Source organism: Strongylocentrotus purpuratus, unplaced genomic scaffold (genome assembly GCF_000002235.5).
Source record: "Strongylocentrotus purpuratus isolate Spur 01 unplaced genomic scaffold, Spur_5.0 spur5_scaffold_4, whole genome shotgun sequence".
Classification (NCBI taxonomy): Eukaryota; Metazoa; Echinodermata; class Echinoidea; order Camarodonta; family Strongylocentrotidae; genus Strongylocentrotus; species Strongylocentrotus purpuratus.
Window position 1 is genome coordinate 25,567,495 of NW_022145610.1, and position 17,865 is coordinate 25,585,359.

The following is a 17,865-nucleotide window of genomic DNA, read 5'->3' on the forward strand; positions in this document are numbered from 1 at the left end:
GAACACAATCTTGTCGAAAGAAAATAGCATAACAATGGGCAATAAGGTCATGGGAACAAGATTTTAAGCCTTGCTTAATCCATTGCTTTAGTTATAATGTTATCTGATATTGAAATTATTCGTATGATGGGTATAATTAATGTTGATATTCAATGAAAATCAACATTTAGCTTCCCTCTTTCCCTCTGATTATTGACAAATGTTCATGGATACATTGTCAAACAATTATTCAAAGCAAACGACACAACATTTTAGTTTCTCCCTTTACATTTTTTAAATACTAATCTTTGATTGTTGAAAAAAATATTTAGGATATAGGCCTATCGTCAGGCAAACAATGGCAAGCAGCCAAAATGATAAATTCCGTTACTTCTCAGCTATTTAACAATGTGATATAAACCTCTAGTGCAATTTGATATTCCATGCATAGCTTATAATCACTTCAGTGGCGTAGTTTTTTGGGGGAGGGGGCGAGAACCCCGAATAAATGGTTAAAAATCCCAGAAAGAGTCAAGAAAAGAAAAAACAGGGAGAGAGTTAAATGAATCGAAAAATAAGACGCGCGCTTTGACACCCCCTTATAGTTATACCCTCCCTTAATTAATTACCTCGCTAATTTTCATTCATATATTCAACCCTAATTAAGGATGATTCCCCGCCCCCCGCAAATTTTGGGACGCACATGTACATCAAAACTGTCATTTCTATGATGGACATACGACTCTAAAGTCAGACTACGTCTTGTCTTTGCATGAACTTAACCCTGGTTTATAAGGAACCAAATCGTCATAAATGTTCAAGAATACGGAAATGAAAGGAATATTCCCCACGGCGGTTTACTTCCGTGTTGCCCTCGCGAAGCAGACGACACACAGCATGGTGTAAAGCTATCGATAGGCAGGGTGCACGGACAAGGCTACATGCACACAAATCATACACACACAAACCACACACACACACACACTTAATATACTTGTCAATGAACGCTTTGGAGCATATCAGGGCCATCATCATATTCTGTTACACATCCAGGCGGGATAAGAATATCGCAAAGTGGTGGTGGCGAGAAAAGAGAGACACACCAAAAAGAAGAAGGACGGATGTCGCCGAAATAGCGCATTGTAATTACACATCGCGTATAAGTGGTGGAAAAGGGGAAGTGCCAGAGTGTATATGCAAACCAAGCACAGTTGTATAGTAGACAGAAACGCACGTGCTGGTGTACTGGAGTGTCAACAAAGAGGGGGAAAACCGGGATTTCGGCGGAGAATCGAGAAATAACTGAGAAAAAATCATTCTGAGTATTGCATTTGAGGAACAAGGAAGCGATTCAAAATGCCTCGTACAACTTTTGATCGTTCGAACGTGCAAGGTAAGTAAAACAGTGTATTAATTTTGTTCTCAGCGTAACATTAATTAAGTATCAAATTTGCGCGGTTTTCGTGATAATTTTTGAACGATATAGCATTATGGTATTATGAGCAGGTGGAGGGTCAATAGTGGGCTAATGTAAGGGGCCATGACTCCAGATAGTCGTGTGTGTAAACGAGGTCTAAATATGAATAAATATATAAATATACATCTTTGAGAGAATTGCTTATCGTGTATGTAAAGGATGATCGCAATTTGCCACCTGATTCGTACGATCTATCAGATGGCGCAAAAGCAACATTAATCGTAAAAACATCCTTATTTGATGAAGATCCGTACGGCAGATGAATTACTCGGTAATGAGGTTTCGCACTTCTCCAATGTACATCTTCACGTGTCAAATTAGATTATTCTGAACCTGTACCACATCATTTGTGTGTATGTGTGTAATTTGATTATTAAACTTAAATTAAATATATATATTTCATTCATTAAGAACACTCCATTGTTTACAGCCCCAACAAATGTTTCTTTTTTCCTTATTGCGACCTCAATGACGTGAATTAGCTGATTGGAATAAACGATTGCGTAGGCCCGTACAGTGCCTTCGGCAAATCTAATCGCACTAATTCTAATTTCTGTTATAAGCATTTCAAATTTCTAATCCTTTTCACTTTGATGACTGCATAGTTTTCTTTACCACTGTCTACGTGTACTTTCGTTTGATGTTATGACCCTGGAAATTAAATAATAGATTTTTGTTCCCCTTTCTTTAGGAATTCAAAATAAGCTCATGACTGAGCTATGAGGCTTAGGTTTGATGGAGTGTTTACCGAGATACATTAAGGACTTTTAGATTTGCACAACGACAATGTGGATTGCTACGATCGATGTTCTTTTAATGTACTGCCTTGAATGGACATCACACCTCACACGTATCAGTCCACGCAAATCTAAAAGTCCCTATTATCGGGAACAACTCAACATGTGTAAAGACTGCATGCCTCTTGAAGTTCAAATCTTGTTGAGGCCTCTGACACCGTTTTGTAAATTTAGAGGTCACCGTGAGTGTCACGTCTGTCCGTTTGAGGACGGTTGGCACTAAGTAGACATGGTAGGGAATAGGAAATAGTGGGCTGGAAAAGGGTACTTTTTATAAAAAGTTTGGAAACTGAATATTTTACTATCATGCATATTCTTGTTAACTTCTAACTTAATAAGACCTACAGTTACATCATATTGCAACTATCACAAAGTTCGATCTTGTTGAAAATACAACTTCATCAGATCCATAGCATGATTTGAAAAGGAGGCCATAATGTTACCTTAATAACATATACAGGCTATTCGTACTCCATTTTTTTTTTTTATGTCGTATTAAAACACGAATACCCTCATCTTATTGATGGTAACTTAACCTTGATATAAGGCCTATACTGCTGGCTACAGTCGCTACATCATATTAAAACAATACAAATATCAGTCTTATGAATCCCATCGATTACCATGATTTGAAGAATAAATTATTTATAGGCTACCTTATGAGCATACAGGCTGGTCGTACTCCAATTTCTTTTATGTCGTGTTTGCATGAATACCCGCATCTTTCAATATCTGGAGTCATGTGTCACGATTTTTAGACTCTATACAAGTAGGGTTGATGTTTGAGCTGACCCCGAAATGTTATTGTATCAACAGATCAATTATCTCATGATAAGAATCGGAGAATAAACATCAGCGAAAATAGAATCCGATGACAGGGCACGTTATCGAATTGTTTAATATCTGGTACCATGCTGCTCCCCCTTCCACCGCCTCCCCCACCGAGCACGCCTGTCTCGTGAGATGTAAAAACAAACACTAAATTCTTGATATATGTATGTAACTGTTTGAAGTGGAATACCGTCTCAAAATATGACTTATGACTCAAAATATACACTAAGACCGCATTTTCTGTTAACTGTAGAATATCACAACAACCATATGATTCTTGTGATTTTCGAGCGATGATGGACATGTAAAAATAAACATGATTTCACGCGCATTGAAAACTGTGCAATGGGTAAGGGGTGTACAGATTGAGTAAAGGTTATATGACTTCGTTATGATAGTCAAGTCTATTGCTTTAAAGTGGAAATGTAAAAATAAACACCATTTTCACCCAATGATGCCTGTGCAACAGGAAAGGATGTCAATTTATGGGTTATGTATTATTTTCTGCACCCTTCTTATGCGATACACACACTGACAAAGTAACGAATATCTAGATTACGTTTGGTATTTAAGTTCTGTTTCTGGAAATGTAAAAACAGTTTTCACGAAACATTCGAAGGGTGGGTGAGGTGTCTATTTATAAATGTATTCATATATGGCCTCCACTTTCCTTGATAGAAAGAACATCGTGACAAAGAGACGACCATAAATTTCTGAAGATGTGCTTGTTATGTTGCACGAAATGTAAAATGAAAAAAGAGAACATTGCTGGCAAGATATGAAAAGTTTGCAGTGTTGACGGGGTGTCTATTTCCAAGTGCCTTCAAATAACCCGCACCTTTCTCGATTTTGTCCTCATTTAGAACTCCAAACTAACGACCATGAATTCGTTATGATATTCATCGTGTATTGTATGCCTTTGGGTTTGGATAATCAAAGTCATATACTAACCCGTTTGTTTCATTCCTTGCAAATGTTCTCATTTCCCTTCCTGTAAAGTGTAATGATAAAACACAAGGTCTATATACAGCTCGTCTGCTGCATTCTTAAGTTGATTTCGAACAATATCGTATCGATTTTCGCGCCATTTCGTCCTCCAAACTTGCGAATGATTGTGATACAAAAACACAAGCGAGAGCTTGCACAATACAACAGCAGATTCGAAACCCTAAATTTACCTTCAACCTGATACAGTGTAGTCTTCTAGGTGGTGTATGAAAACAAGAGGACTAAAAAATGTTACACCAAGGAAACTGGTTACACTTAGGTGTCGCGTGATTTCGAACACTTTTTGTCGAATGTTAGATATTACTTCTTAATCAAAACGATCTTTACATTAATGGAAAAGAATTGTCCTTTGCTATCTGTGGTCATAATGCACCACATTTTAAGTCAGGCTTGTTTAAATTGATAAATTTAGATAACGTTTGCCAAGCCCACACCAGTATGTGCATGCGTATGATATTGTGGAGGGCAGTTTATCATAATCATTATCTAATTAGCCTCTCAAAAACTCGAACTTTGTTATCGCATCTTGTCCATGAATCTGTAACGATAAATCTGGCTAAATTCAATTGTCATGCTCATTTCGGTTTATGATGTAAAATTATCTCGAAAATTGAATTGTGTACATAGCCTACTTGTGATCAAGAATACAACAAACATTACAAATGTAAACATCATACAGTACTCCCGTGAGTACGTTCAACTGCAGCCGCCCTCAGAGGCGTAGAGTAAGTGTATTGAGGGGGGGGGGGGCTCTTGTATTATTAGGGCACTGATCTTATTAGGTGGATAAACCGCCATATTTTTTATGGGGAGGGTTTGAGTGCTATTGTTTCCTGTTCCTTTCCCCCTTTCATTCTTTCTAGTGTCATTTATAATTGTGTTTCCTTTCTTTTTCGCCATGCAAATGCGGGCATATACCCGTAGCTATAGCTACACCACTAGTGCTTATTAAATGTCCCGAAAACTTTATATCTGTAAAATACACCCTGTTTGGGCAAGGCATAGATAAACCTATGAGTTAATTATCCTTTGAAATTCTTCAGCAGAATAGTCCCACGTGTGTAAAATGATGAGGTATTATAGAGTGGGTTGGGGATTACACAGGCGTTTTTGTATCGTGTGATATTAGTCTAGCTGGAGATACAGTACATGGCATAGTCCGTTTATGATACTAATGAAGCGAAACTAACTGGATTTACAATCCAATATGTTTTCCGTACCACCACGCAGCTCTATCTACACGAGTTAGAGTCTGCATGTCTCATTATTACAACTGTGTACCAGTCCTATATTAATATCTATTTCCTGGACAATATAGCAATTACTATAATGTATCCCGAGAGTGTGCGGCTCAAATCTCCCATGGCTTAGATCAATCATATTGCATGAGTAGGGAAATCGCAGAAGAAATGTGTAAACTTTAAGACTAAATCGATACCACAAGCCCACAAATGTTGAGTTCCTTTATTTAAATATATAACATTGCTTTTTTTATATTGCACAAAATCCACTAAATTCTTGTTTAATGCTCTTTACGAAACCAAGAAAAATAGGATTCTTAACAACTGGTAATACCATACACAGCTTGAAATACATTTACGCATACCATCACTGCAATACTATAATCCCTTCTTCATCTATCCCATCAGACATGCAATACTTTATTTTCATTACTTGTTCACTACCCAAGCGTGTAACTATAGAAGCTAAATATACAATAGGTATTCGAAAATATTTCACAACACAATTGTTTGAGGAGGTAATTTGGGGGAAGTTCCCACCCCACAATGGCTCCCATCAAAAACAAGTTAAGCAAGGACCTTAGTCAACAATATATTGTCCGCCATTCCTGCTTGTACATACCAGGGACCTGATAGACAATCAAGTCCCTGTACATACTAAACTGCTGGCATATTATTGCTTTGAATATGCTGGAAGAGGAAGCTCTAGCGAGAAAATAAACCGTTGGTTGTTTTTTCCTCCTCTATTCATGCAAGAAGCCCCAAAGTTAAATATTCCCCTTTCGATTAGACATCTAAAATAGAAGAATTACGTATGCTTGCATACTGTGTTAGCCTGTATCATGTTCATGGTACATGGTCAACATATCTAATCAAACAGTAATATGTGTTAGCGTTTGAAGCCAATCGCATAGCCTACTACACGAATCGACTAAGATCTGATTTTTCGAGGAAATTGCTTCTCATTCGAGACAGAAATTCAAACAAGCATTTCTTCCTGATGTGGGTTCTGAATAATGATGTTAATACTAAGAATCTTGGTTTTAGTGCATTCTAGCATTGTAAGAATGAAACTTAAAGAATAATTGTAGGTATAAAAGCAAAATCGGCTTCAAATCGTAGACAAGTCGTAGACAAATCGCCCAACTGGTCTGACTTCACTACGATTATTAGCTGAATGGTATGTCAGGGGAGTTGTTTCCCGTCTTACCTGATGGACGATATGTCAGATGATGTTTCGGAGGGGTCTAGTCATCTACCTCCATCTATTCTTTCCATGGCCCCCTCCCCCATTCTCTCTCTCTCTCTCTCTCTCTCTCTTTTGCAGTTCAATATTATATTGCCATTGGGAAAACTAATTAGTACAATTTAAAAAAAATATATAAGGGCATTTTCTTCACCTTGCCCTCTATACCCATATAAACTCTTTCTCTCTCTCTCTCTCTCTCTCTCTCTGTCATTCTTTCTCTCTCTCTCTCTCTATATCTATCTCTCCTTCTTTTCACCTCTCCTTTTCTCTCTGTTTGTCCTCCTACATGTATCTTTCATCCATATAATTCTGACCTCTCCTCATGACCAGTTTCTACTTGCTGTTCTGTATCTCTATTTCTCCCATCTCTCTCTCTCTCTCTCTCTCTCTCTCTCTCTCTCTCTCTCTCTCTCTTTCGGATCAGCTGCGTTTGCAAATCTACTAATTCTAACTTTCTCCTTCAGCAAAAAAAAAAAAAAAAAAAGGGGTGTGAGAAAAAAAAAAAGACAGAAAATATTTTGCTTTTGCACAAATCTTTACCCAACAGATTCTGTATAACCGTACTATCTATAGGTCAACATAATTTATTCATTCGTTATTTTGACGTATATACCACGCAAACACGTGTAATTTCAACGTGATATCGTGGTGACGCTCCTCATCATCATACAATGTCATTTAATTGTTCATACATTTATTTCATCATAGTAAAAAACAAATCTTTGTAATCTCCCTGTGGGTGTAATTAGCTGCATGATGAAGCCTTTTGGCATTTAAGTGACCAATATAAACCTTTGTCGTCAATATCATTATCTCTGATATTGTACAAAGATTATCTGATCATGCTGAAGATAATATTGTACACCACACGGTTGTACGACACAAGTTCCGGTGAGTATCCTACGCTTGTCGAAATCTGGACCCTGGACCAAACATTAAACGTAACCCTAACCCAACCCTGAACCTAATAATGAATCCAATCGAAAATCCTATCAATCGTTTCTCCATCTGTTTGTTATAGCTCTTTAGTATATCTCAAAGTTTGACATAGTCTTTTTTCCGTCTCCCCTCTCTCTCTCTCTCTCTCTCTCTCTCTCTCTCTCCTCTCTCTCTCTCTTCTCTCTTGAATTTTGAAGTTTGAAGTTTATTTGTTCCACATTTTACATAAAAAAACAGTTTATATTCTTTTCTTTTTTTTTTCTTTTTTTTTCATACGAGCGTATATTACAGTATATAAGAGTAGATTTCACACAAGAAAAAACAATTCAAATCAAGTATAATGTACGGAAAATAAGTACGAAAATTTCGAGATATGTAGATATAACAGGCAAGGTAAAACAATGTAAAATGTGGGGAGCCTAAATGAAAAGCATAGCTTGTATGTGAATAGGCTCCCGTACTGAGTAACACAATATTGTAAGATATTATAGGAGACGAATACAGAGTGGTATATTATGAGATTCTAGAGACGTACAATCGTTACTCCCCCTTTAATCCACTATAAGGCGGGGGGGGTCCTCGTGCCGCCCTCGCCCCCACCCCCCCCCTGTCTTGCTACACCACTGAACTCCCCCTCTCTCCCGACCATGCCCGTCTGATCTGTATCTCTGCAGTATGTGGAGGTGGAAGGTGAGTAAAGCTACACCCTTACACGCACCCATGGGTCACGCAAAATGTCATACATGTATTTATGTCCCACCTGCTGTACACTAATGTTAAGTGTGTGTGCTCAAGAAATAATGAATGCGAAAATCAATTAACATTAACAACCAGTGTTATGAATTAAAAGATGCCGGAATACACAATTTTTAGTTCTGTCATGAGAAGCTTTCGATATGATTGACACAATAATTTAGCTAATTAGAGAACTTTTCGGCCGATGGAATAGTCGTTACAGGTCTATATGGGTAATAACAGTACTAGCATCAGCAGTAGTAGTAGTATAAGTAGTATTAGTAGTAGTAGTAGGAGTAGTAGTAGTAGTAGAAGTAGTAGTAGTAGTAGTAGTAGTAGAAGAAGAAGAAGAAGAAGTAGTAGTAGTAGTAGTATTAGTAGTAGTAGTAGTAGTAGTAGTAGTAGTAGTAGTAGTAGTAGTAGTAGTAGTAGTAATAGTAGTAGTAGTAGTAGTAGTAGTAGTAGTAGTAGTAGTAGTAGTAGTAGTAGTAGTAGTAGTAGTAGTAGTAGTAGTAGTAGTAACGTGATGTAGGAGAATGATCGAGGAACAGAAGGAGAAAAATAGACGAAGATAAAGAAAAAGAAGAAGAAACAAAAAGAAGAAGACTCGATAGAAGAAGAAGGAGAGAAGAAGAAGAAGAAGAAGAAAAATTATATTATGATTTTGTTATTGCATATAATAATATAAAAATATAGGTTTTGGAAACTGGTGTAGGCCTACCAGGGAAACACAATTTAATATCAACAACAATTTTGGCACGCGCAACGCCTTCCTACAACAACAAAAACATCTACAATACCCACAGGCAATGCATAGCATACTGACACTGTAATATTGTATTGATATGAATATAATGTGTCTCGGGTTGTGGGTTGCCAACTTACATACGTAGGTGACAATTTCAGAAATAGGATCTGTACCGTTTAGGCGACAAATCCATTTATTACGTTTCATCAAACACGTAGTCTACGTCGGAGCATTTCATTTGAAATTATTTTGGAATCTATTAAATCAAATCAAATCAAACGAGTAGAGATGGAGAGAGATGGAGGTAGGGAGGGACATGGATATGAAGCGACATGAAGAGAGAGAGAGAGTGTGTGTGTGAGTGAGTGAGTGAGAGAGAGAGAGAGGAAGAGGGGGGGGGTGACAGGGGGATGGACAAATAAACGGAGAAAGAGAGGGACAGGTGGAGACAGAGGACATAATGGAGATGGAAAGAGAGATAGAAATGAAGAGAGATAGAAAGCGAGAGAGAAATGCCGGCAGGAGATAGATGGAGATAGACAGAGAGAGAGAGAGAGAGAGAGGGGGAGAGAAGGAGGGAGAGGGAGGGGGTAGTTGGATTGAAAGAGAAAGAGAGATATGAAAAATTAAAAAATATAAATAATGAGTAAGGGAGAGAGAGAGAGAGAATATTGGAAAGCTAGAGAGCATGTACTTTAGTTTAAGGGGTTGATCAAACGGTCATCTGGCAGCAAACAGATGGTAAGAACAAAATATGCGATGTAAATGATGATTATCGTGACTCATGTTGGCCCTACACACCACGACCGGTGCGTCATCATTACTACTAAGGAGTTAGGAAGGAGCTTAGTCACGTGACATACCTAGTGCATCACTACAAGATACCATCGGATGATACATGGTGCTACGATGTCGAGTCCTGGTCACTCTGGCGACAATTTTCTCTGGACTTTACTTTGTAAATATATACGTTTAGGGTAAAGGATTGTAATTATGTTTTTGTTGTTGTTTTTTTTGTTGTTGCTTTTTTTAGAGAGAGAGAGAGGGGGAGGGGGAGAGAGAGAGGGGGGGGGGGGAGGCTTCATTTTGTCTACCTAGTTAGACCGGTGCTGCACCCCCGACCTAGAAAATAATGAAATGGGAGACTTCATCGAAATTAAACTATGATAAAATCTCGGTAGGAGAGGCGAATGTGAAAATAGATAGATACATGGTATTTTATTGCATCTTTCATGAATGGCAGTTTCACCACTGAATTGCACATGTATTACATGAATTGGATATAATCATTGTAAAAAACTTACATAACATTTAGTTAAAAATTATTTAAACGTGACATGTATACTACTGCCTAAATACCATAAAGAATTAAAAAACATTTAATGAACATAATTTCAACCAAAAAAAAAGGTATAAACATAATTATATGCCAACATTATGGACTAAGCAAATTATACAACAGTTCGTCATGTTACAATATTGCAGTTGTGGTAATAGTGGTTAAATGATAAACCTAATTGCCAATTCAAGATTGGCATAAACACAAATCAATCCACTTCAAAGATTGGAACGCCATATATATAGAAGCGTAGGGCACTTATGAAAATAGCCAGAGAAATGAAAATGAAAACACACACCCATAATGTTAACAAAAACCCTGAAGTACCGGAAGTAAGATTAAATTACAGAAATATTAAAGATACTATGTCCCTTTTGCAGCCAACATCGAATTATGTAGAACTTTGCAAGAATTATGAATATGTCATGTATGTCCTATCTGTGGAATTTAAACGTTAGCAGTGTCCTAATATTCGAAATTATGCAATACTACTACTACTACTACTGCTACTTCAACTATTTTTTTTATACTACTAATTCTAATTGTACCAATTCTACTAATACTATTACTTGTACTACTACATGATTACTACTACTACTACTACTACTACTACTACTACTATTTCAACTATTTCTTCTTCTAAGTACTACTACTACTACTACTACTACTACTTCTACTATTTCTTCTTCTAAGTACTACTAATTCTAATACTACTAAACTACCAATAATACTATTACTGTTACTTGTACTACTACACGTGTATTGCTACTACTACTACTACTACTACTACTACTACTACTACTCCTACTACTACTACTTCTACTACTACTACTACTACTACTACTACTACTACTACTACTACTTCTACTTCTACTTCTACTTCTACTATTACTACATGTACTAATATTATTACTATTACTACTGCTACTGCTGCTGCTACTACCACCACTGCCACTACAATACTTCTACTACTCCCACTACTATACTATTCTACGACGACGACGACGATGATGACGACGGCGAAGAAGACGACGACTACCACCATCACCACAACTTATTCTTCCTCTTCTAATAAACATACATTTTGGCCTATAATTACTACTCTAATTTGTGTCTTAATCGATGACCTGACCGTATTGTGATTTTTGTTTGTAACACCTGGGGAAAGAGTCTATTATAACCGAGATGGATGCACTGACGGCGCTATTTTCACACCCCTATCTATCATGAAGGCCATGTTATTATTGAACCCATCGGTGGACGTGAGAAACCACGATGCCTTCAGAACAAAGAACAATATACAATATATTTCACCCAAATGACAGATACGAATGATGCCACGTGTGCCATATAGAGAATATATAAATTCATATGAGATATTGCCACCCCAGCCAGATTGACTTCCACGGAATCTGTTCTAAATGCACAAAAATTATAACGAAATTGTTTGTTTGTTTGTTGTTATTTCCGAAATCCATATATACATACAAGTTTTTAAAAAACATACATGTAAAACACATTTCAAATGATAAGTAAATGTGTAAAGTATAGACAAACGGTTGGATAGCCCATTTCAGAATGATGAAGACTGATTGGGAAAATGCATGTGTATCACTTTCACAAATGATCCAGGCATTCCGCTACATAAACGTATAGTTTCAATACCCTGTGGGTCAAAGGTGAACGATATTGTAATTATGATAAACAACTATAATAATAGTAATGATTAACTAAATTTATATGGCTACGATTGTAAAATGTAAAAAGAAGAAATAAATGTACATGGAAATGTCTAAGATATTTCGCCCGTACACAAAATTTCTGATATAGTATGATCACTTGACTGTCAATCGAAAGGTTGAGGGTTCGAATCCCCACCTGGAACTTTCGTCCCCTGGAAAAGTATTAACACTTCCCTTCCACGCTGACCCAGGTGTAAATTTGTATCTGGTATATATGGCAAACCCTACATACTTGACCTTTGACATATTTGAGATAATATAGGGGGTAATAATATGTAAAAGGCTTTGCACATTTATTGTAACTGGAAAGTTGATTTGTGAAATACAGTTCTTATACTTTTTATCTGATTAAAATACATAGGAGAATGTGATAGAGGAGCATAACAATGCACAGAGATGGAGCGAGAGAGAGAGAGAGAGAGAGAGAGAGAGAGAGAGAGGAGATATGAGGGGAGGGATAAGAATAAAGAAAGAGAGGGGAAGGGAAAGAGAGAGAGTGAGAGAGAGGGGGCAGGGAGAGAGATCGAATAAGCGGCTTGATTCAATATTATTGGCTCTATATATAGCGCGGCACGCAGACATGACATTATATATCCCTATTGCCATCATCCAAACCCGCGCCAGATGCCAATATAAATCATTTCATATTTACTTGTAATAAATACCGTTACTTGACTCTTACTTTCCGTCGTTTGATATGAGAAGTTACAAGGTCACGGGGGTATTGACAATATTGACTTCTTTTTTCTGAGGTAGCTAGTGCCCAGTGTTTGGGGGCGTGGTAAGTTCACTTTGAATAAGAGCCGGGGAACAATTTTTTTTTACTACAAATTAGGTAGAAAATCCCCAACAAGAAAACAAGGGAGAGAGAGAGAGAGAGAGAGAGAGAGAGAGAGAGAGAGAGAGAAGAAGAAGAAGAAGAAGAAGAAGAAGAAGTGGGGGAGAAGAAGAAGAAGAAGAAGGATACGAAAATTTGAAATCCCCACCGCCAATAACCGAACAATATTGCGATTATGCTCGACGACAAGGGTAGAGTTGGTTGATATTTTTCTGTGGACCACTCTTCCTAAGTTCCTGGACTTATCAAAGGTGCGTGGTACCAAGGTCTATATAATGAGGAACTTCTTTTCTTGTTAACAAGAAACGGCTATGCTATTCGATTATAAATTCGAGTATTGTTCTCGCTTATCTGGGTACAACAGTACAGCAATCCTCTCTGTATACATTTGACCACGTAATAATGTAGTACAAGGAAATGATAAGAAAAATCAGACGTTACAAGCCTGTCGTGAGATTATGGAATTATTCCGCAAAAAGCGTGGTTTCGTATTTCCTTAAAGACAAGTGTTGGTTGATAATGATTGAAAGAATCATACACTTCATTGTCTCAAAAGTCATTTTATAGTTCTATCTGTTCTGTAGCGTAGCAAGGATCCCGCCATGGGGGGGGGGGGGGGGGGCTGTTGTCATTTGGAGGGTCCGGATTTTTTTTTTATAGATGAATACGATGCGAGAAAACAATATTGTTTAGTGAGTGGAGGTGTGTATGGACTAATAATTATTATCTTCTGCTCCTTTGCCTCCTTCCTTTCCCCTCTCTCGCACAGTCTCTCTTTCCCACTCTCCTATTGTTTCGTCATGTGAGGGACACACCCCCATGTTCCATGTCAGTCACGTTGCTGTGCCCGTGTATCTATTGAGAGGATTTGATAGCGAAATGTAAAACTCTGGTTTAATAATAATATTATATCAGTTTTCTTGAAACTGCTTACAATGCAGTTATAAGACATCTGCATGTTGAGACATGATTCATAAATTTATGATTATTGAGCTCATGTTACGATACTTTGAGCTTTAAAAGGCGTTTGTTTTTGTTGGAATAACTCCATGAATCTAATTTGGTTCATTAAGTTATGCATGCTCCAAAGTCTGATAGCATCAACACGAGCCATTCGTTAAATGTTTGCTGTGTTTCAGTGGCGTAGCTCCTGGATCGAGTACGGGGGCATGGGGCCTTTCGCAAAAACAGCGCGAGAAAAAATATAGAAAATTAGATAGATAGAGGAAAGAGAAGGCAACGAAATAGAAGATGGTATGAACGTTACAAAACCCTTATCACACACCCTCACTCAATGACACTGTTTCTTAACATTTGCAAGACTTCGAAAGACCGGGGCTCCCATCCCGACCCCCAAGACCGAAGTTCGATATTTCCTATCAATGTTTCCATATTTTTGTAGAAGCTAACATCATTATGTTTTTTATAGTCAAGGAGAATTCGATCACGAGATTTAGTACTTCAATGTACTTCAATGTACTTCTATTTCGTAGCCTTCTCCTTCTCCTTTTCTCTCTTACCCTCTTTCCGCATGTACGTTGTCGTGTTCACAGCACCCCCCCCCCCCACCCCCACCGATTCCACCATCCACCCCTTCCCCTCCCTTTATAATACTCACCGCTACCACCACATTATCTATATCAGTGAAAGTGTTACATTTTCCTGTTTTTCCCTATTCCTTGGCACATCCGTCTGCCCCGGATTTCCCTCTTGAGAAATATGATGGAGTACGTGGGATCGCAGAAAATTCGATACAATTAAAGAGAAGGTTGAGTTCTGGAAAGTTGAGAAAGAGACACATGTGTGCTTTCTCATGTCCTTTTACATTTAGTGTGGAAGAATATCGCGATGAAAAATGTCTCCTAAAAATGATTGCTCTTTACATGCCCTCACATTCGAAGTATGGCAAGAAAAAGTGTTTGGACTAATCGTTTCATGCCACATTCTCGTTGTAGTCCCATTTCCGTGTGTAGTTCATGTAATCTCCAGAAAAATTGAATCAAATTCTGATCGTCTTGATGATTCCAAAACCTTATAGTATTCAACAATTTTAATTGCTACATACCAATCCAATTTCAATTGGTTCCACACAGTTTCTCTCGCAATACAATCACATCACCATGGATCTCTACTTTGTGTCTTTAAATAAATATTGAGTACCGGTTCAAACTAGATTTCTTTCATTTCATGTCATGTGATCTGCAAAGCATGATTCTTATAAGAAATGTAAACCCTCTACAGTCTAACTCGAAGATGGATCGTATTGTAGAATCGAACTCAATGGCGTATCCAAGAGTGTCTGCCGGAGGGGGGGGGGGGGTGCGGCACGCTTGAAAATCGATGTGGGTATAGCTAAACGGTTTTGCTGTGCAATTTGTTGTTCTCCGAGTGGAAAGAGTTGGTAGATATTTTTCCTTTAGCTGTTCTGCCTAAATGAACATAATATATTATTTCCAGTGTTTCATATTAAAATCAGTACATTTAATATTAAGGGTTGTTTCTTTAAGAAACATAAATGACAAAATTGATTGATGCATCGCGTCACGAGGAAAAGGGACGTGATAGAAACAGAAAGAACATGCAGATACATCGCTGCAGTTTTAACCGCTAGACTTGACAACATAGATAATGAAAATTGTAATGTACAGTTTAGGACTAAAGAGGTTTCAATGTACTTGAGCTTGGACGTGAATGTGTTTTCTTCCCACTTTCAAATGATCCCACAGAAACAAAGTAACTGAACATTGAGCATAACAAAAATCTAGACTTATGTCTTGATTCTGGGACTTTTAGAGTGACTCGGTAAAATTGCCTCAGATTCTGAAACAAAATCCTAGCTTTAGCTCATGCTGCAATCATAATTATAAACCTTTAGGTCAGTCAGGAATCCCATGACTTTTACAAGCCGATCGCCTGTCTGCATTATCAAGATATTTACGATTGAAAATCGAAATTTCATTTTTTCGTTTTCCTAACGATTTTAAAAACTTTTTTTGAGGCACTTCATGATCATTTTGAAGCGCAATATTATTAGGGCTTCGATATTACACCATATCACAGACAATGATAACACATAGGGCCATGCATCTCAGATTTAACATTGTTAAACGATGCCTTTATATACTCCCTTGCAAAAGTGGGGGTATTCAGTATCAGAATGAGGAAATTAAAAACCCTAATCGAGGATCATTCCCCGTCTGACTATTCCAGGAAGTCCCTCATGAAACAAGGTTATCATTGAAAAAACTTGGACATAATTAAGAGGTGCCGTGGTCATGGTGGTATAGTGGTTCATTCGATTGACTCTCGATCCAAGGGTCGAGGGCTCGAATCCCGACTTAACACTAAGTTAAATGTCCTTTGGCTATAGACATTTAACAACATTTAGCACTCTCCATCCAGGTATAAATGGGTACCTGGCAATTACTGGGGTATTAATGATTGCAGGCCCTTCAGGAAGATCAGTATTGATACTAATGAGGCTTCCCTGGATAAACAAAATAGATTATGTTTATTATTAAGTGCATACTGTGGGATTATTGTGAAGTATTGTTTAATTGTGCAGACGCACATTGTATGCAAGGAGTCTGGCCCTACATTAAACTATCTCTTTATCTATTTGTTCAGTTGTCTTTCGATCTAACGATACCCACAGGTATAGTCATACCACGATCTCAAAACTTTCGAGAAATCAGTTCGGAGGCAATTTTAATACCCTATTCTTTCTCCCATAGAAAGCATGCTCCAATTACGTAATGCTTCATTGCAACGTTCGCATATTGAAATTATCTTAGTGTCTTTAATTTGCGAAAGTTTTTGCAATTACGTTCCATTATCAATGACCGTATGCATGCGAGAAAATAACAGGTTTTTTTTCTCTAACTTTCTCGTTTCCATGGTGATTTCTTCTACAGGTGGCAAGCAATGGGGACAGGCAAAACAAAAGCAAGTGGAAGAGATAGATGACGAAATCGAGGTAAGAATAAGAATCAATTCCATGACCATTTCTTTGAAATAATGTGGAGATCTTTCTAAAAATAATATTTTAAAAATCGCAATGTACCTCAAAGATTTATATACCATAACAAACATTCATCGCACTTGCCAAAGTTAGGAACATTTGTGTTTGTTTTGTTGATATGCCATAAGCCATGATGATATCTCATGAAGGGTTCCATTTCCATAATAATATTTTTTCTTTAAAGAAAATATATTCGGGGTGTTTTACATTTTTCAAGGTTCAATATTTGAGAACATCACAAAATCTAGAAAAACGTTGTATGTCAAATGTGAAATAAAATTGAAATAGAAAGTGTTTAAAGTGGTAATGAGGAAGAAAAAAGGAAGAAATGACCAGCTGTGATAAAGTTTCTCATTAATGTACTAATGATTTAGATTGATTTGACATAGTGTAAGAAACAAAAGTGACTGAATCTATTAAGGGCACAATTTATTGATCCCGGCTGAAGATAACAGGCTACGCTATGATACACATCTCGAAATACATCTGTACATGATTACTATGATTATAGTGTAGATCTATTATCCTACCCCATCCCATGACTACAATGGCTAACTTAGTAACTTAGAACTCTAACCATCTTTGTATTTGTCTATCCACAGACCATTATCACACAAAATGTTTATCCAGAGGTTGAAGAATTAGAAGAGAAATTAGCAGCATATAAAGGTAACTTGAATAATTGTTTACTATCTCACATGTTATTCAGATAGCGAGGGAGATAATGAAGATTTAATTGTGATTCTTCTGATAGCCGTAACGACATTAATAAGTATTACTGCATGGTTGAAACTGATAATGGAAAAGATGATAATGCTAATGATAAGGATGATAATGGTGATGATGGTGATGATGATGATGATGAAGGCAGTGAGGAGAACAGTGATGATGATGATGATGATGATGATGATGAGGAGGAGG

General features: G+C 37.3%; 1 protein-coding gene across 1 annotated transcript in view; it reads left to right on the forward strand.

The window, feature by feature from the left end:
* The first annotated feature begins 978 nt into the window (after positions 1-978).
* Positions 979-17,865, forward strand: part of LOC763226 (allograft inflammatory factor 1-like) — a 21,548-nt gene continuing 4,661 nt past the window's right edge. Inside the window, exons 1-3 of the mRNA XM_030997688.1 lie at positions 979-1,372; positions 16,838-16,899; positions 17,547-17,613. Of these exons, the coding sequence (XP_030853548.1) occupies positions 1,336-1,372; positions 16,838-16,899; positions 17,547-17,613 (166 nt within the window). The 5' untranslated portion in view covers positions 979-1,335. The remainder of the gene's footprint in view (positions 1,373-16,837; positions 16,900-17,546; positions 17,614-17,865) is intronic.